The sequence below is a fragment of the Pecten maximus genome, chromosome 12, assembly GCF_902652985.1.
Source record: "Pecten maximus chromosome 12, xPecMax1.1, whole genome shotgun sequence".
NCBI lineage: Eukaryota > Metazoa > Mollusca > Bivalvia > Pectinida > Pectinidae > Pecten > Pecten maximus.
The window spans coordinates 30,709,147-30,724,898 of NC_047026.1; the positions used below are offsets into that span (position 1 = coordinate 30,709,147).

Genomic DNA, 15,752 nt, shown 5'->3' on the forward strand with positions numbered 1-15,752 from the left:
CTGGTTAAACTGATCGAGTATGTGTGCAGGGTTTTGAAATGAAAATGGTAACGCGTGCTAGATAACCACCTCAAACTGAGGACTGCCTCTGGAATTAAATATTATCTTGTTTGTATTAATGATCATCTGCATTCGATTACGGTTAAAATACTCTATTGAAATAAAATAATATGAAACTTTATACAAGAAAACTTATCACTTGCACAATACAGTTTCTAGCTCTGACGTAAGTGGAAACTCCTATTAAAATTAATAATAATAATAATAATAAAATCATTTGCTTACCGAAAGGCGAAACCTGAATAGCAAATCCCACCAAAATGACAATGATGAACAAACAAAAACAAAATAACTTGAAATTATATATATTTTTTTTTATTTGTATGTCATATTTCAATTCCATAGCAATAGAGATCAAGATGTCAATAAACTCATGTACAAATAAAACATGATAACTGTAAGCATTCCGCTTACACATAACAATGAAATTTCCCAACTATATTGAGTCCTCATCAGATGTGATGTAAGCCGAATCCATTGAAACCAAGATAGTACAATGTTTAACAATGTTTATGGATAATTTGAGGAGCTTACACATCTAAGTGCTCATCCAACACTTAGCACGGATTACCAACCGTAGCCGTTAGCTTGCTTCATTTCTTTGATACTGTCGGAAGATCTTATGTAGGTCTAAGGCACACAGTTTGAGCACACATTTTCAAACAATAGCTGATTATTTCAAATGATATCCTCTCTAACATATAGATCTATTGTTTATGGATGTCATTTCACTGATATTACACTATAAAAGTTCATAGCTTTTTTCAAGCTAGCGTACAAATATGATATAACCCTGCCCGATCACGTGGGTTTTCTCGCTTTCATCCGGACCAACAAGAGTGATTTTGGTTTGGTTTTGTTTAACGTCCTATTAACAGCCAGGTCATTTAAGGAGTACCCGGAGAAAAACCACCGGCCTACGGTCAGTACCTGGCAACTGCCACACGTAGGTTTCGAACTCGCAACCCAGTGGTGGAGGGCTAGTGATAAAGTGTCTGTACACCTTACCAACAAGAGTGATTAATATAAGTTGATACAACTTGTTTAGCAATTGTTGTAAAGTTAATAGGGTTGACATTATTTATCTAGAAATGGCAAACTGGGAATGTCTCTTCTGCCTGTTTTAGAGCATCTTCCATATAATCAGCTTCGTTTAAAAACAAGTCAGCCAGTAAGGATACAGTCTACACACATTGAGAAACAGTGACAAACTTGTTACTACTTTATAAAAGGGTATTCCTCAGAGGGGTCTGTTAAACAAACTGCCTTCAGGTTATATAATGTTTCTTTAACAGTTCCGTTTATCAATAAATCAGATTTATCAATAAACAAATATACACACTGATGTGCTGGAGACTATGTTAAAACAGTAATGAGTAACATATCCATGATGACTATTTAAAATGAAATTAATTTCTTATGTTGACGCTTAAAACTACTTTAGTTCTTTTCGATAACTTAATTCAATTACACATTTCAAATAACGAGTAGCACTGTATCTTGCGGAAACATATTTGTGGTTGCTATGGTTACGAGTTGAGACGAGAGTTGATTTTAAATCTGTCGGGAATTCTGTAATAATTTCAGATGGCAATTTTATCATAATGGAAATGTTGATATTTGAAAGTAAATAGGGTACTTAATATTTCACTCGTGATTGCTAAAAACAGAGATATTTGAGGGTTGTTTTTTGTTTAACGTCATATAAACATATTCAGACAATATTATGACGGTTAAATTCGGAAAACAGTTATGACCGATATATGTTCTATTCTGTTTTTTCAGATAGTGACTGCGTAACCGAGGAAATATTCTTATCATGATGTTATAAAAGATTCTGGACGTGAAGAATGTCAATGTTGACGGAACAAAGATATCATCAGAATAATAGGCTTTACAGGATCGCTGACCCTCCTTGTTCGATATGAGTTGGCTCGTTGAATGGGTAGTTTAGACTTTTTCTTGCACTGAAATTAAAACAAAAGCAAAACTATTTAAGACAAAGAAAAACGAAGAACTTCTCGTCAATCATAATCACTGGTTCGAACAAGGAAAAACAAGACATTTTAATTTAGGGCCTGGTGTAATTCTTCCCTGTTACGATTATGTAGGAATCCCTAGATCGTGTTCAACGTATATTATGCCTTTACTATTAAATGTATAAGACAGTTATCGTTGTTAAAATAAAACTGAAAAATTATCTGTACGTAATGTGGCCGCATATGCCTTCCTGTTTTGCTAAGACTATATTTGTAGACTGAATACACAATAGTTTTAGTGTAAAATAATTACCCTTGAAATCCATACGCTTTCTGGCTTTTGTTCAGTGCTGATATTTCCTCCATTTCTCTGGCAGTAAGTGAAAAGTCAAATATCTACAAAAAATATTGTACTTGGTGTACGTCTATAGGGTGGAGCAGACTCACATTTATTGTAGTGTAGTGCAGTGTAGAGTACTGCCATATCACTTCAACGGAAAGAATTACAGATAAAATATAAATATAAAAACCTCATTTTTCAGCAAAACCTGTACCTACTACTTTGATATTTAAGAAGGTCTTGCTCACACGTGTCTTTAGGAAAAGGATCAACATAAAAACAAAGCATATATGATAAAGGTACAATATTTAATATTGTTTTTTTTATATCAATATATTTCTTACGTGTAAATTGTCAGTTAATCTCTTCGGATTTGAACTTTTCGGTATGACTGAGTATCCTCTCTGTACTCCCCAGCGTAGCACAACCTATGTACACAAATATCTATTGTTATCTATTCATTTTGGAGATGAAAATGGAAATGTAAACGATCCATCCAATTCGAAAGGGGAGTGGAAAAATCAATACGGTAACAACATCTGATGACATGAGAAGAGTCTGAAGTGTAAATTTTCTATTGGAAAAATGATATATGGCTTAGTACGTTTGGTGTCTTGTTAGTATGGAAGTTGCTGTAATCTGAATTTAGCTTTAAAATCTTAAAACAGTGAAAATCTAGACAGGGTTTAATCTGCATTATAATATAATTATAATGATTGTATTTGCTTTTATTATATTGCCCAGGTCAACAGACCGTTTTCGATCTACCTATTTAAACATGTTTTACCTGACCCGGTGTTCGTTGATGTATTTTGCCAATCTTTTTAATAACATCTTCCTCGAGAAGCACAGGATCCTCTTTTTTCACCCTGAAATGATGTCGATCTACATTAAAGCTCGATATCAAAATGACTGGTTATTTAAACACCGTATTTAAGCTATGATATCAATTTTCTCTGAATGTGTGATTTTAAGAGGGGTATATTTTATACATTGATGTTTGATGGGTTAATCTCCCGTGAAAATCCATTTTTTTAAGCGGGGTCTCCTTGTTATATTTTGTGACTACTTCACTGAACAACATACGGAAGGCCCTTTCCATGACATCTCCTGTAATTAGGGTAACGTGTTTAGCCCAAGGAAAGCATAGACCCGCAAGTTTCTCAGCTTCCCGAGAAAACATACCGACAAGAAGAAGTTTGAAGTTTTGTTACCTGGGTTGTTGGTGACAAATACGAAATTAGAAAATGTCATTTTTGGCAGGTTGCCACATTATTAACAAACAGTACTTTTTAGAGAATTTGACGTGCACTTTTGTGAATGGAGATCCGAGCTATCCTAAGCATTGATTTGGGCGTTTAACAAATGAAGTTTAGAGTCCTTTTCCAGAACAACTAAATATCGACTAAACTAATGCAAAAATATACGTTCATTTCACCTAGGTATTGCGGCAGTGATAAAACCAGAAATACATGTTTTAGCTATATTATAACAATAATTCCCGTACCATGTGTGATCGTTTATATTGACTACAGTTAATTTAACGGAAAGAAATTTCATCTTAATCAATGCAATAGTATTTATAGTATACATTTTTTTTTGTGTTTTTTTTTGGATATCAAGCAATATTCAAATAAAACTATTGACTATTGAAAAAAAAGAGAAGAAAAGAGAAAAGAAAGAAAAATCAACTATTAACAAGTTATAATTATATATATGGAACACTCAGAAAAAGGTAATTACTAGAGGTTAACAAAACAACAAAAAAACAAAAATGTTAAACCCACGTGACTTACCAAAGTCTGGCCGGAGCACCGAGAGGCGCATACGCAACAACATGTGTGTCCCTTTTTTGACAGTACTGGATTAGATTCTCGTTGACATAGTAAGGTGAAATCTCTATCTAAATGTTACAAAAGAAATAACATACGAGTGTTTCGTTTGGGCGTGTTTCTTATACAGGCACATCTTTTTTTAACTATACTAACGAATTCACGAGATCCTGGGATAGGAGCTGTACATATTGAAACGTAAACGCTTCCTATATAGGTATTGTATTCAACATGACATTTTACCAGGCTTATTTTAATTTCATACATGTCTGTGTTGCTTTGGATGTGGTTTGTGTGTCACTTTATTGATTGATTGATTGATTGATTGATTGATTGATTACCAAGTTAAATCCTTCTTCAGACACAACTGACCTGATTACATACTGGCCTATACTTCAGACCCGGGGTATCCAATAGCCTCTGCATTTGTGCACAGTTGAAGTTTGACACACCTATATACCTGACGGAACCCTCATCCACCAGCGACTCTAACACCTAGGATGGAAATGTAATACAATATTTTTCTTAAATATTGTATTGTAAAAATGCTATCGAGTCTTTTATCTTTACCAGTTTCTCGAATTCAATACATCACGACATATAGATAAATTCAGAAGAAAAAAAACATATGGACGGATTCAACAAATTGGTAGGTATGAATGATTTCATTTAAGTATACACATATAGCAAATTCAATAGATAAATATGAAGCTTGATATTTACCATCTTTTACTCATTTATTACGTTTTACAAGCGAGGGAATATTTGCAAAGGAAATCAGACGAAGCAATTTATCCGAAAGAGACACGATGCTTTGAGGAAAACACTAGATCACTTCAAATAATTTCAATTGTATCAAATCACGGTGATATATATTAAGTTGAGCAATAAAAAACATACCTTCCATGTGTTTGTATAATCCACATCCGATAGGCAAAAGGTTCCATCCTCCACTTTCGGAAAATTTTCGTCTCCTTCCTGAAATGAGGAGTTGATTCCAGCAATGATTTCATGTTCACACAATGGTACATCTCTCATGTCAAATAAAAAGCTCTTGTCTTGACTCTTAAAGTCTACTAAGCACTCAAAATTACAATTATCAATTCAAACGATTTACTATTAAGATGAAACGAGTGAATGAAAATAATCGAGATAGCATATTCCTCCTTAAAATGAACATGTGTACTGGTCCTACGAATCCGCTAGGTTGAGATTTAAGGATAGCAAGAACTTACCTTAAGTCCAAAGGGAACCTGAATAAGTAGCAGATCTAGGATTTGCAGTTCAAGGTCTGCTAGCGATTTTCTGAATGACTTCTCTGTTTTCTCTGGATTTAAGTTTGTTCCCCAAATCTATGAAATATAATTAAGTGATAGATGCTCTGCTTTTAGTATCCAAAGATATCCGAATGATTTGTTGAAATACAGATAAAAGTGCAGAGACGTATTTGTCTAAATGATAAAAAGCTGCCCACTTAGAATGTGAAGACACAACAGATTTTTTATATTCAATTATATACTTTATCCATGCATTCATGAAATAATTTCGTCCTGCTTGTAACAAGCATATTCATTGCCTAAGAAATATTCTGTCAGCACAAAAGTTTAAAATGATGTCGCCGTTAGTAACGTCGCTTTTAATTGGATGATACATCGGCGTAATAGTTTCAAAGAGAAATTATTTCGTCAATAGAAGTAGATTTTCACAATAGTTGTGAAAAGAAAATTGAATTATAATTATTAACTTGAATATGTCTTAATATTATTGAGCTACTACAAAATGAGAAGTGTATTCATAAACCTCCTCGATGTAAAATTTCATAATAATATATCATAATAATACAATATATATCAACATTCCCGGTGTGTGTTCATTATATAACCTTACTACCCATCGTTTACTTAAGCATTAATGTATTTTTTTTTTAGTTTTATTGGGGTATGAAAAAAAATTGTTTCCAAACTATATGAATTCACTTAGCGGATTCTTACAAAAGTTTGCAAACATTTTTTTTTTTTCGATTGATCTTATAAAGGATTCCTTTTCACAAATCGATACGCAATGGCAATGGCCGTATTATGACGTCACATATTTCGCGCCATTTTCGGATTTTTTTCATAGAGGTATGAAAAAAACCCAGAAAGCCGCATTCTGCGTACAAACAATGGATAATTAATTATAATCGTGTAAACATCAAATTAGTCTCGTAGGAATACATCATGCAAAGCCGGACTGGTGCACATATGCGCAATTAGTGTGAATGCGCAATGACTATTTTCGTTTCTGCTTTGAATTTATTTTTTTCCAATAAAATATTAATTGAATATGGTAGAACTAACTACAATATAACAACGAAAAAATGAAATATTTGAAATATCTTACATGAATCGAATAAAAAATACGATGTTACTGTGGAACTATATGTTTATTCCTGTAGTTGACATCCTTTCCCGCCAAATTGGAATCAGCTGTTAAGCGATTCCATTAATTACCGGCTGTTACATTTATTCGTACAATGCCGAAAAAAATGTCGATTAATTTTTTTTAATAACATTAAATAAAAACACAGGGTGTATAAACTGTATGTTTTTACAGATATTTCAACATGACCCACTAACTTGCGTCATTTAAAATATCTGTACAAAAATGCAGTTTACATACCAGTAAATGATAAAAAAAAACCCCAGTTATTCCTATGTTCAAATATATGCATACCTTTGATGTAATAAAGAAGTCATTCCGATCAATTGTTCCGTCGCCAGCAGTTGTTTTTTCATGTAATACCTTCCCTATTTCTTCTTCGTTTTGATGAAGAGGTGCACAGTCAATGTGACGGTACCCAATATCTATAGCATCTCTTAGTGCTGGCCCTACCTCTTTCGTGTCCTAGAAGATATATTGAGGAACATACAAAAGTTCAAAAATACTGCTAATCAAACCATACATTATCATTGACAATTGTTCACGAATTTATGTAACGTTTTATAAATAAAACACAATAATATGTTTACTAGAATGGATATGAATAAGTAAGAAAATGTCAAGACTACGGCACACAAAAAAAGCTTCCTAGCTTATGGATCATGTGACTATGTTGCTGTAAATGAGTGATGTCGCAGTACTGGAACATATGATAGTAATATTTCAATGGGAATAATACGGAAAAGTAAATGTCTTCAATAATAAATCAACCAAAACAAGAACAACAACAAAAGAAACAGTCTTTAGATATCAAAAGTGTGCTATTTCAAAAACCATGCATGTGGTTGACAGTGAAAAGATATGTATATAATCTTTAGTGAGTTATCATTTCATATTAGTTTTATGGAAAGAGTCTTAGAAGTATTTTTTTAAATAAAATTTTGTTTTCGTTATTGCGAGCAGTGGCAAGCAAATATTGGAGACAAATATTACCGAGTATAATATGAAATGAAAACAATTTTAAGATAGTTCTTATCACAAAACTCAGAAAACTTACATTTTGACAGGTTTTGAGGAGAATATGTGGAAGCCAATACCAAACGGAGGCAGCCATTTTATTTCGCAATGTATACCTCATGACATCACGTAATTGTCCATATCAAATTGACATATAAAAAATATTACATGACTGAATTCGCTGGATAACAGACCAATTGTGTGATACATGTATAATATCGTGATTAGAACCCTTGGACTTAAAATATACATTTCACAACAACTGCCTAAACTAATTAATGAACACGGACTGTAATCAAATATAAACTTTCACTGGACTGCAATATGCGATCTGACGTTAATTTTAACTGTTAACGGGCATTTCAAGTCTTCGCATTAAAGTTGACGTGATTTTAAAACGGGAAGCTATTAAAAAGTACATGTATAAGTTTTGAGTGGGGTACAGGGAATAACTTTGTAATATTAATATAGTTACATAGATGTCCTGCGATTTACATGAATCAATGATAATAACATATTAATGTTCTGACAAGTTTCAACGACATATGCAAATATTTATGAGACGCATCTGTCAGAAACTATATCGTTGTCATCTTTTGATAACAATAGGCGTTTAACAATGTATACCTCAATATACATGTTGCCCTAGCCTGCCTGTTACTCTAGCCTAACCTATTTGTAACAAAATGAGACTATAAATATATCTAGAGACGATCATTCCATTTGTTTTAGATTCACCGATTATCACGATGAGAAAAATCTCCAGAATACACATATCATATATATATATCTGCAATTTGACGGGAGTGATAATAAAACTCAAGGGTATTGATAGCCAGAACGATAATTTAGTTTTGTCTGTGAAGTCCTTTGTCAGAAGGTATTGTAGAATATACATACACTGAAGCATTGTTAGTTTGTACGGTTACACTGGTAAACAATATCTAATCAATGAATTATTGACTCGTTTCGGAATAGAATCTTGTAATCTTTAGTGTTTTTTAAATGACTGTTGTAGCTTTCTTTATCAACTTCGTGCTGTGTTATTTAAGCGAAATACTGGTCAACTGGTCTGTTTGAAACATAGGGGTTACAAATGGGTTAAAAGGTAACGCTTGCATTCAAGGTAATATGTTCCAGCGACTGGTCGATTGTTATATCAGTTGACATTTTCTATTCCATACTTTATCACTGAATTTTCAAATTTTTCGAATTATAGACGCAGATCCCTAGTGTAATATCGTCTTCTTAAAGCTAAGATGACTAAACATTTAAGAACGATGTGTCCGTCTATTTGCATTTAAATAGCTGTTTGCGGGTGAGTAAGGTTCAGTGAAGTAGGAAATAGTTGTAGCGACCCGTACCTGTACTGACAACACATACACTCCGCCAAACAGATCCCAGGAATGGCCATCTGGTAACCAATTAAATTATGAGAAAACCAAAACATTTCATAGTATTTGTCGTATATATGTGAACACAATTTTGAACTTTGATGCGTTTCCTGTCGAATACAAAGACAAATAACCTTGCATCCGTCTATGCGTATATTACTTGACTATCATTATTAAGTCTCATATGCAGGTATATTATAGTCTGTGTTAGGCGTTTCCATGTAATTATGGTATCGTTTGCTTGAAATGTAATAGTAAATGTGTGTACTAATTAGTTTACCTGTATTTAATACCCAGTTGTTGGGGATATTGGTTTCACATAATGCCATCAACTTTGAATAACCTAGTTATTCTAGTACATAGTAGAGTTTTCGTATTTGTGACACATTTGAATCATTTTACTGATTGTTGACTTAGGAACTATTGCATTTAAAGATCGCCTTTAAAGTAATTATATGTTTGTTTTGAATTTATGAAGATTTTTGGTATACTAAAGAAAAAAACTAGAATTTAAAACATATTCATACAACAAACCTTTTTCTAAAGTGCTCAAAATAGTAATAATATAAAATTAATATATGAAACAATTATTCGCATTCAGTTCAAAAATATTTAAATGTTACTGCTATATCGTTACACTGTTATACTAACTTTTTATAAAAATGCGTTATCCAAGAGGCTGCAAATGTTTGCAAATGAGTGTTATAACTAATGATGTTGAAATTTACCTGAATAGTTCCTAGTCCAACATAATGACAGAACTCCTGTCCATTTAGAAACCGCATTCTGGGTGGCTTATATTTAGTGGAATCCATGTTGACCGACTACCAATTACGGAGGGTATTAATTGTGATCGACTACCAGGCAGTTGTGTTAAGTACACGGCGTTGTGATAGGTATCAAAGGCGTGCATTATTTCTGTTATTAATTAGTCGTAACGAGGTCCTTAAAGGGACTAAATGGCTAGATTTCCACTTAAATAATATATAAAAAAGGGTATACGATTTAAAATCATGTAAAAAGTTAAGCACTTTATGTTAATTATACATTTCAAAAGTGTCCATAACAATTTGTTAAAATTTAATGAAAAAAATAAAATAAATTTGATTAACCTAGTAAGTATTTCATATTATTATTTTTTGATGTGTGTAAACAAATACCTCTGTGTACGTTTGCGCATGCGCGATGCGGGAAATTGGAAACATCATAACAAAAATGGCGAACACCCGATCTAAGTGGAAGGGTTCTGAATCAGTTTTAACCGAGAGCATGAAGAAACGAATAATCGAGAACGTGATTTTAACTTCACAAAGACGAACACGTATCTTAGAGACAGAGCAAGCAGATGGCATCAGTTAAAAAAGACCGAAGGGATTAAAACAGACCCTCCTTTGGCCAAGCTAATGCCTTGAACAGGTTAGTTGACAGCACTGGAGTTCGATGTTTCGTAGATCAACTGTCGTGTACGCCAAGATGATGACTTGATAGTACTTGATGGTACATAATTATCATAAATGGTAACAACTGATATCGAGATTAAGCTTAAGAAAGGTCACGTAGTGTTAACACGGCATGAATCGCTTGGTATTGGCCTCAACATGTCCTAAATGGGCCCCCTAAATGGGAATACAAATCAAAGGGGGCGCCCAAGAGGGGATTTTGACATTTGTCAAATTAATCGTATTATACCAGAAAGTAAACTTGATGACTTTATGCTTTTGTTAGACTGCCTGTATATTACACATTATGTTTACATTGTGTTATTAATATTCCGTTGTACAGTTTTGAAAGCAAGCCTGAGATCTAGAGCGTACGTAGATCTGGTCATAAAGAAACTGCATGAAGCCAATGAATTCGAAGATGACCACAGGCGACATGGAGTCCAGCCACTACGGACGACACGATTACTAGTCGCACTTAGGTATTTTTCATAGTTAATTAATTACAAATCCTAGAGGCCATTAATTAGCAAATATTTATATAAATCATTAGCATTTGGATGCGAAGGAAGAACATTATTTATTTATTGAGTCGTATAATTAGAAAGTCGTGGAATAGTTTCTGTCGATGCTAATTAACATTCAAAATTCTCATAATTATACAACACAAGTCATGTATCACTGTGAACTGTTATTACGTTATGATTTACATATTGATGTACAAAAAATTGTAGATATATATACGTATATAGGCGTCAAGTTTGATTACATGTGTTGTGGAACAGCATTGTATTTTACGTACGGTTCCGAGGATTCCGGGTAGTTATCCTCCGGAAGGCCTTGTGCCTTTATATTACCTATGTTTTAGCCCTCAGTTATCGGTTAGACCTCGGAGCAATACAGACGTTTATTCCTGTCGTTGCTGTTTTGTCTGACAACATCGTCATACAGATATGATAACTCATTCCTGACATGTTACACCACTCGATTCCACAACATTGGTGTCAGAAGTGGGATTTTATATGCCTGAACCCTCGGAAATCGAGTGAGATGTGATAGATTTTGTATACGTTTTTGTGGGAATCATTGTTTAGTTTTCCCATTAGCTTTTTGCAGTATGCACATTTTTGATGTTTCCCGGCTTTGTACAGTTCTGTTTCCGGTTGAAATGTCCTTTTGTGACCATTGTTATTACTTTGTATAATTTTTCAGTTTTGATTTTGATAATGTAGATTGTACAAATTCCTTTATGTACGCATAGGACCTATACCTGATCAGTTTACCTGTGGTTCGGTACGTGAGCTGTTTTCACTGGCTAATCACTCGTTGGTACTAGCCGATGCCCTGCCACTTGTTTGAATTGAATGGTCACTTTACTCTGTGCATTTATTATTCATTTCATTGTACAGTTTACCTGTGTCATTTAGTATACATATTTTATACATTTTCCATAAGAACTTCTTGTTTCAGCTAGCTTTATTGTCGACTCGGATGCTAACGCTGGTTGTCTACTGAAGTTGCTTTTTTGTGAATATTAACTACATCACATTGGATTATTTAATCCATTTTTGTCACACAGGTATTCTAAACTTTTTTTCTGTGATTTTTTAAAATTATTTTGTACACTTTGCTGTGTCGGCTTACTTTTTGTATGATACATTTCCGCCTGCATTTTTTTAGGCGGGGAGGAAGCTGATGCTATGTTGTTGTATTCATACATCAAATACACTTAAATTGTGTTCACGGACGGAACGAAGTGCCATTATCTGAATTCAATACATGTTCATGGACGGAACGAGACGCCATATTTGGATTCAATACATATTTAACTTTTGTGTATGTGGTTAGGTGAGGTAATCTCATCAGCCGTTATGCAAAAGTAGTATGATTATATGACTTTGTGCCCAGCGATAACTCTTGACATGTTTTCTCTGTACTTAAATTTGTTCATATTAAGACACATCATCGGATATCGTACAATGTCGGATTTTCTAACGAGTGAAGTATTCTGATACATGTGCTTGTATTGTAAATTGTTAGTCTTTTTTCATTATTGTAAACGGATACTGTGTAATGTCGGATACTCTGACGTGCATGGCTATCTGAATTTTCCCCATGTGTTGTAAATATTTGTAATCAGATATTGTGCAATGTCGGATACTCTTGTGTACATATTTATCTGAGTTCTTATACTGTACTGTAAATGTTCATTGTTGTCTGTAGTATAACTTGGTACACTGATTATCGTTGTAAATATGCATTCGTTAAGTTATGATGAGCTTGTGACTATATGTAGGAAAGAGCTGTACCTTGTTTCAAAAGGTTCTAGTGAATCACTTGATGGTTACGCTGATAGAATCACAAATTTAGCTACAGCTGGATATTGGAAGTGTGGGGAGGATATCATCAAACGTACAGCAATAGACATGTTCCTCAAAACTGTGATGGAAGAGGAAGACTACTATACAGTTGTGGACAACGAATTGGCAAAATCATTAGAAGATGCCATTACAATTGTTAAAGAGAATAAGTTGAGAGAAAATGAACCAACTGAAACAGGGAGCGAGAGCGTGAAATACACCACAGGGGAACACAAAGATAAGATGGTTGACGCGAGGGTGCAAATGGAGGATGAGTCTGTTCGGACGCGAAGCAACATACAGAGTATCGAGAGCGCTCTGGACAATGGCATAAAAGCAAAAGGAAAAAAGAGGAGAAGAAGAGCCCACAGGAAAAAGAAGATCCAGATGAATTTGCCAAGTAACCTGTGTGATGTACGCCAAACTCAGCATGAATATCGTCAAAAGCGGCAACAACATCTAACTCATCAACATCTACATCAGCATCATTCTCCTCCAAATACCAGCTCCTTTCCTCTACCACCACCGCCATATATCCCTCATCAAGGTGAACCGGGCTTTCCACCTCAACCACTTTCATCGCCACCTCCATATGTTCCCTATCATGTACATGTACCAACCACACTGCCTCCTCCACCAATGCCAATTCTATATGTTCCAGTAGTACCCGCCATGTACAATAGTTACAATGCAGTACACAACTGTGTACTAGGTTTCAAAAACAGGACCGGTGGGAACTTGCTGTACATAGTCCCGGTTTTAGAAAATCTGATATTTTAGTTACATTTCCAAATGTTGTATTTTAAGATACAAGTATTGTGATCAAGTTCCAAGTTTTATAACAAACACATATTTTGTAGGTTTGATAACATTACTTGGACTACTGTTACTAGCTGTTTTTTAAGAGTTTAGCTGTGATGAATCATAGTTTTTATATACAATTTAAAAACGACACGATGTTATCATCTGCTATGGTCACCTCTCAGTAACCTCATCAGAGTGCAAGTATACTTTACCATTTAGTACTGTAGTTTTATTGTATAGAATTCATGCTGACCTTTTGTCTTTTATAACGTATCGCACTCTTAGTAAACGGGGAGGAATGTTGTGGAACAGCATTGTATTTTACGTACGGTTCCGAGGATTCCGGGTAGTTATCCTCCGGAAGGCCTCGTGCCTTTATATTACCTATGTTTTAGCCCTCAGTTATCGGTTAGACCTCGGAGCAATACAGACGTTTATTCCTGTCGTTGCTGTTTTGTCTGACAACATCGTCATACAGATATGATAACTCATTCCTGACATGTTACACCACTCGATTCCACAACACATGTTCTGGTCTATAGTATATGACACATATTGTATATAATCAGTTTAAAAACATAACCAATTCCTATACATGTATTGGTTTGTAATCAGATACCACCAACCGATCAATTTTCGATAACAATTTTTTTTTCTTATTAAAACGAATGGATTTGAAATATTGTTTTTGTTTAGCAGCTACCAATAATCGATTTTTTTGTAATTAATAATTTGAATCAGAAAAAGTGAACCAATCAGTTTTGACCACTATAATTCATGCATGAGCTGCATGCATGTGTAGCGGGACTGGACTGAGTCGATCAACAGTGACCAGGTAGCTCAATAGTTGGTAGAGCATCCGGCTGGTATTGGGAGGTCCGAGTTGGAACCCCGGTCTGGCCGCTTACGCTACATTATCTCCTCTCCTGTTACACATGTATCCTCTACTGTTAACACTTGTTGAAAATTGCTGAATTCTTAGTGTATTAGGTAAGATATTGTGCAATTGGAGATTGAAAAACTTCTGGAGTATCAATTTTGTGAATTTAGTAATATTTTTTTTTTTTTGCATTATATATTGATAGTGATTGATTCACCAAATTAATGTAATAACACCATGATTAGTTAAGTTATTTCCCATGGTGTTTTCTGGCCTAATGGCCATCTTCATGTGCTTCATTTATTTGTCGTCTTGGATACCACATTATGATGTCACATATACAATATCATGCCTTAAGATGGTCATTAGGCCTGAAAACGTAAGCGAAACACAACATATGTTGTGTTGAATTTACATTTTTCAACTATTGATACTGGTATACATATTTAAGACCCAGCAGAAGCCTTGATTGTGTGTAGAGGCTAATTAAGCTTGAATGTGAGTTGAGAAAATGTTGACAGGCAAATTATTTGATGAAAAATCAGACAAAATATCGTGAAGAGCCATCTTTGCATGATAAATAATGACTGCTATGTTTCAATATAAGGCATGATTATAATATTGCCAATTTTGCACATTTTGTTGGTTTGTGTAACTGGAAATTACATTGATTTTGTGTAAGAAAATATCTTTTTTTCTTCTTATAGATATCACAGGATTTATAACACAAAAGTTCTTGGAGGACAATAGTGCCGTACAAGATGGAAAGGACATACCAACACATCCAGGGACTCGTCAATCTGATAGTGGCCAACAGAATAATGGATAGAACTGGAATATCTAGCCAAAACCCTTGCATCAAATAGATCCCAGAAGATTCAAACTCCTAGCCCATGCTCCTCCACCATCTACTGCCCAAATGGTAGAGGAGAAGAAATCCCAATTAAGATGAATGGGAATAATTGACATTTTGACACTAATCACGTTCCAGAGACTATTACTTTTGAATATCTGTCCTTACGTTTAGTAGCTGACCTGGTCCGAAGGACCAAGGTGAGTATGCCATACTGAGGCGTCCGGCATTCGTCTGTCAACATTGTGAACACAATATTTGAATAACTTGAGTAAATGTCAGAATATACCAAATTTGATAAAACTTTATACGCAGCCATATATCGACAAGATCTCAGACAACTTCAAAAATAGAAATTATTGGACAGTAGTTT

General features: G+C 34.3%; 1 protein-coding gene and 1 long non-coding RNA gene across 2 annotated transcripts; one reads left to right on the plus strand and one right to left on the minus strand.

Moving 5' to 3' along the window:
• Positions 1-389: 389 nt before the first annotated feature.
• LOC117339330 (aldo-keto reductase family 1 member B7-like) lies at positions 390-9,875 on the minus strand. The gene is made up of 10 exons (XM_033900862.1): positions 9,772-9,875; positions 6,927-7,097; positions 5,447-5,563; positions 5,112-5,189; positions 4,584-4,706; positions 4,176-4,282; positions 3,167-3,248; positions 2,724-2,807; positions 2,353-2,435; positions 390-2,027 (listed from the first exon to the last, which is right to left on the minus strand). The coding sequence occupies exons 1-10, from the start codon at positions 9,856-9,858 to the stop codon at positions 1,955-1,957; spliced, it is 1,005 nt and encodes a 334-aa protein (XP_033756753.1). The 5' UTR covers positions 9,859-9,875; the 3' UTR covers positions 390-1,954.
• Positions 9,876-10,220: 345 nt separating this feature from the next.
• Positions 10,221-15,747, plus strand: LOC117339331. The gene is made up of 3 exons (XR_004535168.1): positions 10,221-10,459; positions 10,826-10,964; positions 15,234-15,747. It is a non-coding gene; the product is annotated as an uncharacterized LOC117339331 (long non-coding RNA).
• Positions 15,748-15,752: the final 5 nt, after the last annotated feature.

What these genes read in the sequence shown, in the direction of transcription:
- LOC117339330 (XM_033900862.1), bottom strand. Translation starts at nt 9,858, where the DNA reads ATGGATTCCACTAAATATAAGCCACCCAGAATGCGGTTTCTAAATGGA. An exon ending in ATTATACAAACACATGGAAG is followed by an intron (nt 4,707 to 5,111) that starts GTATGTTTTTTA and finishes TTTCCATCCTAG; the next exon opens with GTGTTAGAGTCGCTGGTGGA. An exon ending in GATTAACTGACAATTTACAC is followed by an intron (nt 2,436 to 2,723) that starts GTAAGAAATATA and finishes TATTTTTTGTAG; the next exon opens with ATATTTGACTTTTCACTTAC.